At 41.6% G+C, this 14,972-nt stretch overlaps 1 protein-coding gene across 7 annotated transcripts in view; it reads left to right on the top strand.

Moving 5' to 3' along the window:
- add3a (adducin 3 (gamma) a) overlaps positions 1–14,972 on the top strand; it is a 104,984-nt gene that overhangs the window by 78,454 nt on the left and 11,558 nt on the right. For all 7 annotated transcript variants that reach the window (XM_087841911.1, XM_087841910.1, XM_087841915.1 and 4 more), the window contains 7 exons: positions 4,240–4,378; positions 4,962–5,113; positions 5,948–6,028; positions 10,344–10,493; positions 10,934–11,077; positions 12,050–12,148; positions 13,691–13,867. In XM_087841911.1, coding sequence (XP_087698037.1) covers positions 4,240–4,378; positions 4,962–5,113; positions 5,948–6,028; positions 10,344–10,493; positions 10,934–11,077; positions 12,050–12,148; positions 13,691–13,867 — 942 coding nt within the window. The remainder of the gene's footprint in view (positions 1–4,239; positions 4,379–4,961; positions 5,114–5,947; positions 6,029–10,343; positions 10,494–10,933; positions 11,078–12,049; positions 12,149–13,690; positions 13,868–14,972) is intronic.

The following is a 14,972-nucleotide window of genomic DNA, read 5'->3' as shown; positions in this document are numbered from 1 at the left end:
GCTCGATATCGGCCAACTGTCTTCGACTAATATAAAATAAATGCTAAATTAACATAACATAGACTGGATTCTAAAGATCTGAAACTTCATTTGTGTTTTCCTACAAATACTCACTGTTTGATTTTTCTTTTTTTTCTTTTTTTTTTTTTTAATATTCACCACCCTCAGGCTTTTACCCTTCCACTGAGAAACTGGCCGAGCTCCAGCCCTCATGTCGACTTAACATTCTCAGCAGCGCTGCAGTTCAATTTTGAAAGATTGGCTGTTGGCATTTTGGAGCAGCCATGAAAACACCTCCTCATTTCTCTGATTGGATCGTTTTGTTTTGTTTTTCCTCCAGTAAGTGGAGAGACTTGTAATTTTATATTTTTCTTAGGCTCACCTGACACCCACCCCCCACATGTCAAGGTTGTCAAGGTGGAAGCTGTATTTAAAAGATGAGCAGGTAGAGCACTGTGGCTAAAAGGGAAACTTGACATGTGACGGTCATTTAGTTGTTGTGGAGATGTGGAGGTTTTGCTGAATATTAATGATACGATCCACTTTTTGGTCCCTGGATTATTCTGTGGGAATCTAATCCCTGCTGTCATAATCTTCTTGGGAATGGCGAAACATAAATTGTAGAGCAGATGCCTGTGTGTGTGTGTGCGTGTGTGTGTGTGCGCGTGTGTGTGTTGCTATGCCCATGTGTTTTCTGCCACTTGATTGGCACAAATGTTTGCCATTTGAATCCATGTACTGAACAGGTAATTGTGCTTGTGTTGTAAATCTAAAGCAACACAAGAACCATGGCTGAACCATGTTCTTTTGGGATGACATTTTTCTTTTAACAATGAATAGCGTGTGGTTCTGTGGTTTCTTTGTGGTTCCAGTAAGCTCTATGAAGCTTTTCAGCTTGTTGTTTTTTTGTTTTCTGGGTCTGCAACTCTCTCACGTCTCTCTTGTTTCATCTTGCTCATTGCCTTGGTCTACATTGCTGAACATGGTGGCGCATTCAGCTACTGAAGAGTCACACGGAAACTGGTTGACAAATTAAAGGAAAAACCAAAGTCCCTAACTCCTACAGTGTGTTGATCTAGCAGCTCTGTCATGAGAAGCATTTTGCTGGAATGTTTTGGGTCTGCCTGTCCCTTTAGAGGAAAATCATGTTCCTGGAAGTCATTGCAGTGTTGGAATGATCAACTTTACTCTTTGAAAGAACTATATCCTGTTAGAAGTGGTCTCAAGGGACGTGGATGGATTTGATGATCAAGAAATGATGCCAATCGTATTCTCTGCCTTTAAGCTGTGTTTGCGGTGAAATGTTGACCAGGGATCAGAGAACGTGAATTATATTCTGTAACTTTAAGTGACTACAGGAGAAATGACCCAAAGTGGGCTGGAGATGAGATAAACTTTACTCAACTTCCAGGCAAGCGATGGAAGCAACTATCAATGAGAGCGCAGGAAACAGCTGATTAATAAATGACCTGGTAATAAATATGTTAGTGTTACCTAGGCAACTGGAGGCAAGTGACTAGCCGTCAGCTGCAAAATGGAAGAATATCTATAGTCAATAGAGTTAAACTCTGTAGCTTTTTTGATTGCACTTAATACTTCTTTCCCTTTCATTTGTTATGCATCTTGTATCCCTCAGCACTTAATGAGAAAAGGTCAGAAATGCAGTATACTGGACTTATTATAAGCGTAGTGTCCAGGCCCACAACTCTGGTGGGTATGTGCTAAGTGTTTAAATAGCTAAATGCTAGCCACTTCTAAAGAACGGTAGAATGTCAATGTCAAAGGTTTAACTGTACCAAATGATGGGATTTCTGCTCATGTTATGTCATCAGTTTCACAAGAACAACTAGTGACAAGCTCGCAGTTTGAGATTAGAGAGAACTTTTAGGCACAGACTGAACTTTGTAGTTGAGTCGGGAATACAGATTCTGCCGCAGCGATACGTTTCTGAGTCACGGCTCTAATTTACTGTAGGTTTAGCACAGTGACTTTAATGTCAGTCTGATTGCACAACAGTCTCCGAAACACTGACACCCAGAACAACAGCAACTTAAAACAAAGAAGACCCACCACTGTCAGACATCCGCAGCAGACCAGTTGCTCCAGCAACCTCACCACCAGGGATGGAGGAATGTCTGGCTGTAGTTCAGAACCAGCAGTGTCCTGACGCAGGGGGCTGATCCACATTTAACGAAAAAACATTCGCATAACACTAATGGACTCATCCCAGTGTGGTGACTGAAGGGCAAAAGAGGAAGTTAAGTGTCAGTGATGTTTTTGTGCACTAATGCAGCTCCACTGGGAGTGTGTGGACTGTTGCATAAGTACTGAAAAAACGGTATCAATATTGGATGTTTTCCTACTGGAGGCTTCGTTGCTCGGAAAAAGGGTTTGTGGATTCATTCAACTTTCTTGCGGTGCTCTTTTCTTTCCAGAGATTTCCATCACTGGTGTTAAGTTTCAATCAGGACTTTAAAGAGGCTTCATAGTGTTTTTGTTATTGTCGGTGATGATGGGAAGTTCAATTGGAGACAAAACTAACGATTTTAATGATTTACCTGATACACAGAAATGTAAAGATGTATGAGATGAATAGATGATGAAAGCAGCTAATTGATTGATTGATTGATTGAATCTTTATTTTGAACATGTTAAAAAAGTACAACAACATAGAATTAAAAGAGACAAATAAACAAAGCAAAACAAAAAGAAAACGAGCAACCACAACTACAAATATCTTTCATGTTCAAATTGATCTGGACAGATGTGTTTAGAAGAGACTCTGTTAAATGGCACATAAACACTAAGAATGAATAGAATTCAGTAAAGATGTGTCAAACATTTCTGATCTTTTGGTTTTAAAATAAGTTACACAAGTTATTTAAACCTTAAGTCATACATGCTAACAGTATCTGTGATTTGATAATCACTTAGCTTTAGCTTGATGGTATATCAGTAACAACTTACCTTTTATTTGCAATTACCTACCTACAACACCTTATTGATGAGGCTGTTTGGATGACCAAGGTCTACTAGGAAAAGGTTGAAACCAAAACAAACGATAACACAAAATATACTCTTGCTGATCAAATCAAATATCTCAAACTCAGCCTGTCAGACTTTACCTGTCGTCGACATGTGCTGTATAAGAACATCACATGTGTGATTGAATGCCGAAACCCGCGTGTACTGGTCACAGCTTTAGTAAAGTCAGCTGGTAGAGAGGTGAGAAAGCCCCCGGGGGAGGTTAAAACCTTACAAAGGTTATCTGGAGATACAGATGGGTTTATTACTTCATTTGCTGTTATCTATACAGCCTAGCTGAATATTACCTGCACTTTTAAACACCATCATATTTCAAACTCTGACATCTACAATAGGATTTATGACTCTGTCTGAATTTTTGATTTATCAGCACTGTGAGAAAGATTCTTTACCCAGTACTCTGTATTATGTCACTCAATCAGCTGTGCGTTCATGGGGTCTGCATAAGAGCTTGTTAGCATATACTGTATCGTGTCTGTGGACTCAGCAGATGACTGGACAAGAGGATTAGCTACAAACTAACTCTCTCCCAGTTACACCAAGCGGCCAATCAAAGCACAAGCAGTGAGCTAACCAGACGAGCAACCTTTCCGGAGCTTGTTGTGTATCTAGCCAATCTGGGCCCAGCTTCGTAGAGCGCTCTTAGGATGATTCAGATTGACACCCAAATAGGATGTCTAATCTGTGATTAGCACGTCTCCCACGATCTTCCTGTCTTTACTCGCATTCTTCCTGTCTCTTTGAATGTTCCCACATCTTTTTGCTCTTTTATCTCTCTGTCACTACTAATCTACTCCTTCCTCCTCCCTCCTATCTTCATCTGTCTCGCCATAGTCTTAGTTTTCTTTGTGATATTGCCTCACTTTGAGATTAATACACCTGGATGTCCAGTTTCAGTCAAATGTTTTCGTTTTGTGTGGGTGTGTGTGTCTCCCAGTTAAGCTGCATAACAGCTGATTAAAGCCTCCTGTGTTAAACGTAAAGGCTCGTTTTTATATATGGAATAAAAAAAAAAATTTTTTTCAAAACGAGGTTTGATAATGTGCTAAAAGTCACAATGTGACGATTAACCGGTAAATCCTTTTTACTGTTGCTTTTCTTAATTTGAGGGTTAGATTTGTAGTTCTTGACACATTACGTTCTCAGTTGGCTCGTGTCCCCTCTCAACCCTTTGTCTTTCCCTATCTTTCTCAGGCTTTCAAGGAGGAATTGGAGAGCCTGATCCAAGAGCAGCAACGGAAGGGGAACAACCCCACTGGCCTGCTGGCCCTCAGGCAGATCGCAGACTTCTTTATGGCCAGCACAGTTGCCGGTTTCAACACTTCCCCCCTCAGTAAGTGGTCACTGTGCTCGTTGCCCCAGACAACCAGACACCAACACATGCCATCCGCGCCCAGGGTGCAATAACTTTGAACTGCACTGAAAAACAAAAGCCCAGCCTCAATATTGGAATATAGGAGATCTATACACAAACATGAGCTTTGTGTGCTTAAGGGCATAAATACTCTTAGACAACCCAGCCCCAGACTCCGGAAAAGCCGTGCATATTTCCATGGGTTTTGATCTTTTGCGATTTCTGTCCAAGAGTCCCATATGTGAAGTCAAAGCCTTGGAATGCACAACTAATGCTAAATTAGACGTCGGAAACTGTAGACTTTTGATTTAGCTTATTGTTAAAATTGTATAATAAAAGTCAACAAAAAGGGATTAAAGGACTGAGTGCTGCTCGCATCACCCCACTGTGTAAATTAGGATTCTCATGTAGAGTCAGATACACCATTAGATAAATCCAGATGCTAGCTACAGATGTCTGGTCCTCAAGGTTGTCACTGATATTAATACCACCTGATCCGCAATCTGCATTTTTAACATTCCTGCTCCCCCTCTCCCTCCTCTCATCGTCCATGATCATTTAGGCCTGGGGATGGTCACTCCCATCAACGACTTGTATGGAGTGGAATCCACCACGATGGTGAAAGGCGAGAAGCTGACGCGTTGTAAACTGGCCAGCCTCTACAGACTGGTGGACCTGTTCAGCTGGGCACACTTCGCCAACTCCTACATCACAGTAAGACACTACTCCAAAAGCACAGATGTACTGGAAATTCCCTGTTATCTATCTAGTTCATAAATTTTACCGTCTCCTGTATTATTTCCGGGTCCAAAGTCTCCCATACAATTTCCGGGTACAAACATTGAGGGTCTGTTTGCAGAGAAAGCTTTTATTGTCATTTCAAGGGTGTTTCAGTCTAACAGTAATTGTCTCGAGGTTACAAAAACATCTTTAATGTCACAACTTAAATACCTGGCTTGTCATTCACAACAAAGATTATTGTAACCTTTGACTTTCTACAGAAAACTGATACTACAGTTCAAAAACTGTCCACACAGACTTTCAGAATATCCTCTACTATTCTACGCCTTTGTTTAAATGCTATATATTTGCACTATTCTTTTTTTTATTTAAGTGCTGTGCAAAATTCCCAAGAAAGTCTAGTAGTGATGACTTTACAATGCCTCAATGCATTTAGCAATAATTTCTTTGTGACCACATCAGCTGATGGCTCAGCTGACACACTTCTACACATACAAACGGCTGTCTCATATAAGGCACGCTATCTGAGCCACTCTCCATAGTGGTTGGACCACGGCAAACCACTCTGCAGTCCACTTCCACCCAAGTTCCTCCATTTCATGCTGTATCCGACTCCCCGTTGCCCACAGAAATGTACTGGGAGGTTGCTGGCAAGCATGTTTTAATTGCAGATCTAACTGTTTAGTCCATATTTCAACTCTTCCTTAATTCTTTGTTATTCTAATGCAGTCTCGACTTGGGTCTGGTTAATTTTTTTTCTAACTAAAAGTAACCTTTAGTCCTCAATCGGTGTTTTCTCCCTCCTAGGGCCGAGTCAGTAAAGAGCAAGACCACATCCTCATCATCCCCAGAGGACTCTCATTTGCTGAGGCATCTGCTTCAAACCTGGTAAGAAACACGAGCCACTGTGGTCTCATCCAAACACAGTTTTTTAACTACAAGCTCTGCCTGTTAATTTAATTTCTTGCTACAAATGAAATGCATCGTAAATGTCTGCGTCAGCATCCTTCTCTGTGTAACTGTGCCAGCATTACATTGGACTGTAATGGCTTTGCATTTGCTTTACTCAACTAGCGCTCTCCCATTTGGCTTAATCAGCCATTTACTTCCTTTACTCTAAAGAGGAACGTACCAGATGAACCTTTTTCCAGTGCTTTTTGGTCTTCTCTGTACACGAGATCCCACCGTCTCTCTCTGACTGTCCCTTTTGTGTACGTGTTTATCATGTTCTGTGTCACCGGCACCTCTCATGTTGACATTAGCCGCTCTGTTTCTCTGTCAGCAAACACTGTAGGTGGTTTAGTCTGTCCGGCTCCCCAGTTTCAGCTCTGCTCGGCATACCACGGCGCTAAATGTGCAATAATGTGTATAAGTGTTCGTTGGCAACCTCGTTACCTCCCTCTGTACGTTTCAGCTCCCTCTAATTCACTTTCTATTTCGGTTTGTCTCCGTTTTGGTTTTCTCTTTCTGTTGCTCTTGTCTCATCAACATGTCTCATCCTGATTGTCGGACTTCTGTTTATTTCTGCTTTTTCCATTTGACAATTTAAAAATTATGGAACGTAGAAAAACAGAACCAGGGTTCGCCTCTGTGTTCAAAACAAAATGCAAAAGTAGAAAACGGACTCATATCTTCAGTCGGTTTTTTTTCGTAGCTTTGTTGTACTCTCCTACTTTGTCTTCTACACCTGCGCAAACAGATAAAATCCAGGATAATATACTGCAGGTGTGCTTCTGCAGCCAGATAGTGAAATCTGTCAGCACCTGGCTGACAAGCTGATTTCACTTTTTGACCTGCGTGTGGTTAGAAGGTAGTGATATAAATCTCCGCGCCTAACTTGCTACTTCCTGATAGTAAAGCCTCGTGGGTGGCTGAGTGGTTTGAACATGTCTGTTTTCAATTTAATAGGGGTTTGTTTGTCTTTTTTGCTTTAGTTCAGCACAGACACTGTAAACTTGCCCTGAAAATCTGCTTTATTTCCTTAAAAGTGAATAAAGTGCCAAAATTGCTGATAATAATTTCAGACAATAAATTATCTTTGCTGTACAGACACAAAACAAGCGTACCTACCTGAAACCGTCAGAACAGATTCTCTTCACTAGGGTAACTTTGCTGCCTCAAAAACCTGTTGCTGCAATAGTTAACTAGTTAGACTTGGACGTTGACATGTCTTTGATTAGCACACAGAAATAATAGTTCAGTACTGCAACAAAATAATCAGGATAAAACTTGATATTTATTTATTTACCAATGGTGCACAATATTTCCACTCGCAGCATTTGGTTCAAACTAAACCATCCACTGCCATATATTCATTGTCAAATGTCAGCTCAAGACTGATAAGTCCAATCAGGCTTCTTGGTTGCTCATCCTCCAAAGTATACTTTTCTATTATTCTATTAGCAAAAAGAAAACTATTACCTTTGACGATGTTGTGTTAGTCTTAGTTTTAGCTCTGTTGCTGCACAAAGTAACAGATGATGCTCTTACCTTCTGTCTCTGGCTCAAATCATTGTAAAGTGTAATTAATCATGTCCGTGATTGCAAACTCAATCAAACTTACTCGCCATAACTTTTACTAGAAGCCACAGAATCCTTAAAAGCAGTATATGGCAACCTTATTCAGCTGTGAGTATTTTTAGTTTATTTGTCTGGACCACATCCATCTATCCTGTGGTCGGGCAGTAAAGTTGACCACAACACTGCATACGCTGAAAGACGGAACAAATTCGTGTAACCTGGCACTTCCAGATTTTTCTTAGTGTTTGTGTTTTGATGCCAGTCTGTCACTGCTTTGTTTATATCCATCTGTTTAATCTCTCTCTCCACTTTCAGCCGGCTTTGTCTTAGTAAGCTCAATAGTTACATGATTAAGTTCAAGAGTTTAGAAAGGCAAAGAAATTGATTAGGAGGAAGTCATCCAGAATAAAGCGTGTCAAAGGTTGTGTTGGGGTCAGCCTGCTGTAGCCTCTAAGAAAAGCTGTGCTGCAGTTGGCTTTGGTTAGTTTGCATCTGTCTCTCCCTGTCAGTATTACTCTTCGAGCTTTGAGGTTATTCTGAGGTCAGTTTGAGTTTGGAGTTGAAAAGAAAAAATGTTTGGTCCATCTGGTTGTTTTAGTTTAGTCTGAAGTCACAGCAAAGTTTCCTTTTTCATGTCTCTAAACTTGTTATTGAAATTACTGTTGGCTACCTTCACATCAGAGTCAAAAGGTGAGAGAATTCCTCTCTTTTACTCTTGGATTTGCTTAACTTGAATCAGGCAACCTTGAACCCGTGAAGGAATTCAGAGATTTCCTTTTCAGTTTCAACTGCCTGCTTCTGGCCCCACTCTCCTTATCAGCTTCTAATCCCCTCCCTACCATGCAGCTGCATCACATTTCAGATTCTTTGACACGTCCTTTGACTTATTTTTAAGATTAGAGGTGCTACACCGGCCATAAGGGCCTCTCAGTTTGAAGGGCTGAAGTTTGAAGGACGTGACGGGGGTGATCCAATAATGGACCGGCCATGTGACGTAACAGTGTTCGATCACACGGCAGCTGGCTGTGGCTGTCAGGAGAGGGTGTGTGGAGACATAGATGGGGTTAGTTACTCACGCTTAGCTGGTGCCATTCACTTTCCTCTCCTGGAAAGATCAATAAATTCATCTGCCCAAACACCCATATGCCTTTTAAAAGTCTGAACACCACTCAGAATGCGTCTGAGGATTTTCAGCCTCATTTGACCCAAAGATCGGAAACAATCTGTGGACTCTCTTAAGGATCAAAGGAAAGAGACGTATTAACCAGTCGAGCTGGTAATTGCTCAGGCGCTGTATTGGCCCCGTGCCAACACAATATGGTTAATTTTCAACAATATTTTTAGTCATATGCAGTTTTCTGATGTTAAATATCTTCTTTTACTGAATTTTCTTGTTTTACTAAAGAATGAATTAGTAGTGACCAGATCTAAAAGGATGTAAAAGGAAAGACACTCTAAACTATCCAAGTAGTTATAAACCTCAAACCAAGTAAAACAAGATTATTTATTCAGAAGTTTGAGTAGTGGCAAGTTTCCCATGGTAACACTTTGGTCTTACTTTTAAAAAATCTGTTATATTCTCAGTGATCAATACTCGAGTTTCAAGTTTTCTGCGAGGTGAAAACTTAGAAGCCACACCTCCAGTGACTTTGTGCAGTTTGTTTTTGTTATTGAATCGTTTTTTTAATCCTAAAATAAAAATGATCTGTTGCTACCAAAGCTAATGAGTAGAGGCACAGCTCTGAAGAAGCCCTGGATGGGAAGGGTGCGTTTTTAGTTTGAGTAATATGATAATGAGAGATTAAAAACAAAGTTTGAAGGGGTTAAAAAAAAATGTAATTCCTTTAATTTTGGAAGGAAATAGTTTCCTGCTCCATGCACACTTTAAATACCAAACCCCACACTTTTGAGCTGGCTCAGTTTGAACTGGGTTTGTTTCATGAGCCTCTGACTGGATGATGGATGCCATGTTCCTGGTGTGATAACACACTCTTGGACCTTGTTGAGGGGGGTCAGAAATGTGAGCAGGCCTTCTGGCTTGTATCACAGAACAACATGTGCTTAGTGATGCCAATTGTGTACAAGGTCTGCAGGCAAAGTTGTGTTTTCGGTTTGTTATTAGGTTTTACTGTGAGGACTGACATCTGCACTTGCTCTTCCTCCAGGTTTTATATCACAGTCTCTGTGTCCAGTTATCAGTCTTCTTTTTTCCCCTCTCTGGTATTGTACTCTCTGTCCCTCCAGGTCCTCTATATATCTTTTGCCTCAAATGCTTTTCTCTCCGGTCATGTGATCAAATGACTGTTATCTGGTTGGTAATGAAGTTGTCATAGTGAGTCCACTCCGTTCCACTATTATGTTTCCTGGTAAAGCGTAAATTCATTTCCCAGAGACGAGCATACAGAAAGGAGGAATTGTTGTAATGTGATTTCTGTGCCATCATACTCACAGATGTTGGCTTATCTTTAGGCCTGCTTGGTTAACGCTGCAGGGTTATAACCTGCTTGTGAGCTAGTTTTGTATCGGCATATTTGATTTCACTGATGTTGTAATGGTTTACAGTACGTCGTCTCTCTGTGGCCTCTAAAGCCCTGCCGTACTCTTGGCGCTTATTGCTTGAGTTAAAGTGTTTTTAACCGCTCAAAGCAGATATTCTCAAAGCACCCTATCCTTGCCTCCCCAGGTGAAAGTCAACATCATCGGGGATGTGATCGACCAGGGCTCCACCAACCTGAGGATCGACCCCGCAGGTTTCAGCCCCCATGCTGCCATCTACTCCATGCGTCCAGACATCCGCTGCATCATACACGTGCACACTCCTGCCACAGCAGCTGTAAGTTCACATTACCACACGTTATATTATACCCAACCTTGCAAACCTCTCTGTGATGATTTTCCCTGCAGATTGGTGCTTGATGCTTATTTTTTTAAGAGGGGTGCGATTTCAATTTGAGAAGAGGTATTTCAGGCTGGATGAATTTGAATAGTGAAGCGATATCCCGTAAAATTATCTTGACACCTCGACCAAAAGGGAATATCTTTAAACGACTCTACAGCGCAGAAATGAAAGTTTTGCAACAACAAAGAGGCTCATCACCGCAGTCATCAGAGAGCGCCAGAGTTTCCAAGCTTTCTTCCCACAGGAGCACCAACGAGAAACATCTGCTGCCGAATGTTAAAGAATAATGCAGCTATACAGCTGTAATCCACCTGTCAACGTTTCTCATGCTGGCATGTCTCTGCTGTCTCCTTCTCACCTTTCTCCTGCTTTAGGTGTCATCTATGAAGTGTGGTATCCTGCCCATTTCCCAAGAGGCGCTGATCTTAGGTGATATTGCCTACTACAACTACCAGGGCAGTCTGGATGAGCAGGATGAGCGCATAGAGCTACAGAAGGCCCTGGGGCCAACAACAAAGGTAGGAGAAGCGAGGAGACTAAACATTGTGCAACATCTTCCATCACTTTTGCATAATTAGTTTGCAATTTGAAGAATCCACACGGTAAATATAAAGTGCAAACAATAAACTTAGCTTTGTGCAAATGTACTAAAAAGCTTTCTACCAGCATCTCTAGCTTCAGACTGGAGTGTGTTTGTCGCAGAGGTTTGCTGATAAAAAAAGAGCCTGAGTCACGTTCTCTGCTGTCTTTCAGACAACAGACCAAAACTTTTAGAGGCTTGGAGCAATTTAGGCCCATATGTTGGGGTAGTTTAAAATAATCAAGCCTGTTTTATATCTCATCCCTTTTAACCTAAGACAGGAAAACGATTGAAATATCAGGGTGTTTATTTCGAACAAGGAGCAATAGCAGGGCAGTCAGGCTTGCACATCCCGTTGAAATGTCAGCTGCAGTTCCTTTAGTTACCTTCTCCACACCCTTATTTTGGGTTTGCATTTGCCTTCCATGTGTATGTCTTGCTTTCTGGCGTCTTTAAAAAAAAAAAAAAAAAAAAAAAAAAATCACCAGTCATTAGAATTTAAACTGGAAAACATTCTGGGAATTCAAGGGAGTTTCCGCTGCTTGTCAGGTTCTGATGTCATCGCCCAGTGGCCAAGCCCTTGTTGATACATAAAATCAGAATGATTTCAACCTTTATCCAAACGGAAAATAAAACTCTTGAAGCTCTTCTGTCCCCTGGGCCAACATTTTTTAAGAACTAGAGAAAACAGAGCTCTAGTCCTGTTTGCTGATGAGCGCGTGCTCATCAGCATGAGCACGTGCATTCTCCATCAGTACTTCCATTGACTTGGTTACTTGCTGAATAAATAAAATAAACACCATCTAACAGTCTCATTTAATACAAGTTAGAGAAATGGACCTGTGGTGCCTCTCTGTGATCGGACTCTTCTGATGCTCACAATGACTTTTTCTGTGTGCACGTGTTCCAGGTTTTGGTGCTGAGGAATCACGGCGTGGTTGCTCTCGGGGAGACCATCGAAGAGGCCTTTCACTACATCTACAACGCTCAGTATGCCTGTGAAATCCAGGTACACATTGCAGAGCCAAGTGCTGCTGGTACCCAGTACATTCCTGCCCGACACACACTCACGCTCTCTCTCTTCGGCTTCCAAACACACGCATTAGTCCAGGAGGGCGGTAGCTTTCCTGCTAAATCTAATCTCCACAGCTGCTTTCACATTTCTCCCTCTCTATTTTAAGAACACTCTAACTCATAATCTCTCCCCATGTGGAAAATGTTGGCCAAACACAGCTTTATAATAAGGCTATTAGGAGTCTGATGAAGGGAGTAACAATCTGATGTGTTATTGTTGACGCCGGTCCAAAGCAGCATTAAGAGAAGGGTGGTGTTCTCCGTGTTTTGTTTTTAATTAGTAAAGCTGAACAGAAGGTGATACATAAGATTTCAAGGGGTAAGAATTGGGCAGAATGAATGAATGTTTATTGACTGCATGTTCATTTTGAGGTTATATTAAGTTTATATTCATATTTCATGTAATGTGTCGGTCTGTGTAATCTTTTCCGATAAGATGGCGATAAGCCCGGAGAGCGGTGACGCGTTTGTCAGGGATTGTGGATTAGCTCAACTTAGCTGCAGCAGCATTTGAATTGGAACATAAAAAATAATATTTTCTTAAATCTCAGTGGTCATTCAGACTCTTCTCACTGCCGTGTATTTATAAGGGTTTGGATCTGTTTGTTGTGCACCTGTTAACATATTGCCAGACGTCCTCTTTAAGTGACCTTTGGTGTCCAGCAGTGGATTCTTTGGGTCCTGTGGGCTGCAGGATGGTGGATCTTTTACTGGTGTGTGTTGTAGTGCACTGCTGGTGGAGGTTATTAGTGAGTGGCATTGACTTTGGGGTGTGTGCTTGGTTTGCAACATCGATTAGGTGGGTGCTGCATGTCAAAATAACATCCACGTGAATGGCAGTACCCAAGGTTTCTTGCCAGAATATCAAACTGTAACAAGCTGATAAACACTGCCCACCTTCCTCAGTGGTGGTTTGGTTGGTGCTGCTGACTGCTGTGCAGCCGTTTCCCTTTTGAAGGGGCAGTTGTAGCAATAAGTGAAAATACAGCTGTGTTGGATTTCTGTTGTCTTGCTTTTTGTTCTTGCGTGTCTTCCTGTTCATTGGTAAATATGGTGGATGTTAGAGATGAACAGCTGTGCCCCCCCCACCCCCCACCCCCCGCTCCACTGTAACAGCAAACCAAATCTCCTGATTGACTCTCCCTGGTCAAGCAAAAGAAAACATTAATCCATCCTGCAAAGCCCAGCCCAGCTTAATTTCTCGAAATAAATCCCCTCGGGCATGTTTGCATGTCATCTACTGTAAATTCAATGCCGTGGTAGCCGGAGGGGTCTCTCATTTTGGTTTTGCTAAATGACACTTTTAGTCTGCAGGGGAAATGGTCAGGAAATTTGTTCCTGCTTATGCTCCTTTTAGATAGATGATCTAATGCCACACATGTATTATGGGGGGGGGGGGGGGGGGGGTGTTTATGTTTGTGTTGCGTAAGCCGCCAGCCATCAGTAGAAGCTCACGTCTGTCTCCCTCTGTCCTCAGGTTAATGCCATTTCTTGTGCTGGAGGTGTGGACAACCTTATAGTGCTGGACCAGGAGAAGTACAAATCACGAGTGTTCACCGTCGCCTCGGCGGCTGCTATCAACATGGCTGGGCAATACAAGTGGAAAATCGGTGAGCTGGAGTTTGAGTCTCTGATGAGGATGCTGGATAATCTGGTAAGTGTATAAAGAAAAAGCTAAACATCAAAAGAGAAAGTTTTGTCAGTTTACCACACAAACACAGACACAAAAAAGACCTAAATAAACACTTGCATAGTTATAAAAAAGATATATATGACACACAAAAAATGCATAATAATCATCAAATAAATAATTTTAATCTTTACTTGTTGTGGCTTTGTGAAATCAGGAGTGTAATCATTTGTTTTAGCAAAGTAACCCATCTTGGTTTCACTTAACATGAGTAAGATCCCTGCTTCAAAACCAGGAGTAGACCCTGGTATCCAAGGGTATCCAGTATGATAGCACTCAGTTATTGATTTATAAAACGATAATAACCGGCCTTTATGGATTTCATAAAAGTGTTACATCTGGTGTTTAACCACTGTGGCACACATTTGGTCCGAGGTTCATTTTTGTTCACCTCTCTGTTTGTTTCAGTCTTATTTCTGTTGCACTAATGATGGAGAACTATTCAGCTACTAGCAGTGGTGGCTAGTGTGGGTGAACAAAACTGGAAAAGGGCGCCACCTACAGTAAACTAAACCTTTAACGTGCAATGCAAAGAAGCAGTGCTGATTCCAAAGCCCATCTTTGGAAAGAACAGCAAATGAAACTTAAAGGAAATGGAGGAGCGTTTTGTTAGTACAGTGCTAACTTTAAAAATCTGGAGTGGTTCAGTCCCTGGAGATTTGCTGAATGTTCTTCCTTGTCTCAGATTCTCATGCCTTTTGTCCTCCTTGCATCTCTATCCGTGTATGCTTCGCTCGCCTGCTTCACCCGACACTTTTCACCTTTCTCCATGCTTCCCTCCCACCTTTCCCTCCTCTTTTCCCCCTTTGCTTTCTCAATGAATCACTGCCTCCCAGCCTGTTGCAACTTTGAATAGTTCATCTTTGTCTCCCTTCCTTTCCTACTCTCCCCCTTTACACACTTCATAAACGGCATTTGTGTCAGATAAATTCTTGGATTCAGGACAGGACGCACATTTGTAACAGAGAGGGGGAAAGTGGGAGAAAAATCGAGTAGTTATACTGTGTCTCGGCAAGCTGCCAGCTGTGAATATTTAGAAATGTCTGAATATAAAGCAGAATTTTGCAGG

This window comes from Neolamprologus brichardi, chromosome 6 (genome assembly GCF_056152115.1).
Source record: "Neolamprologus brichardi isolate AB-2024 chromosome 6, ASM5615211v1, whole genome shotgun sequence".
Taxonomy (NCBI): Eukaryota; Metazoa; Chordata; class Actinopteri; order Cichliformes; family Cichlidae; genus Neolamprologus; species Neolamprologus brichardi.
Note: the sequence above shows the minus strand (reverse complement) of the source record. Positions and strands in the feature narration are given on the sequence as shown.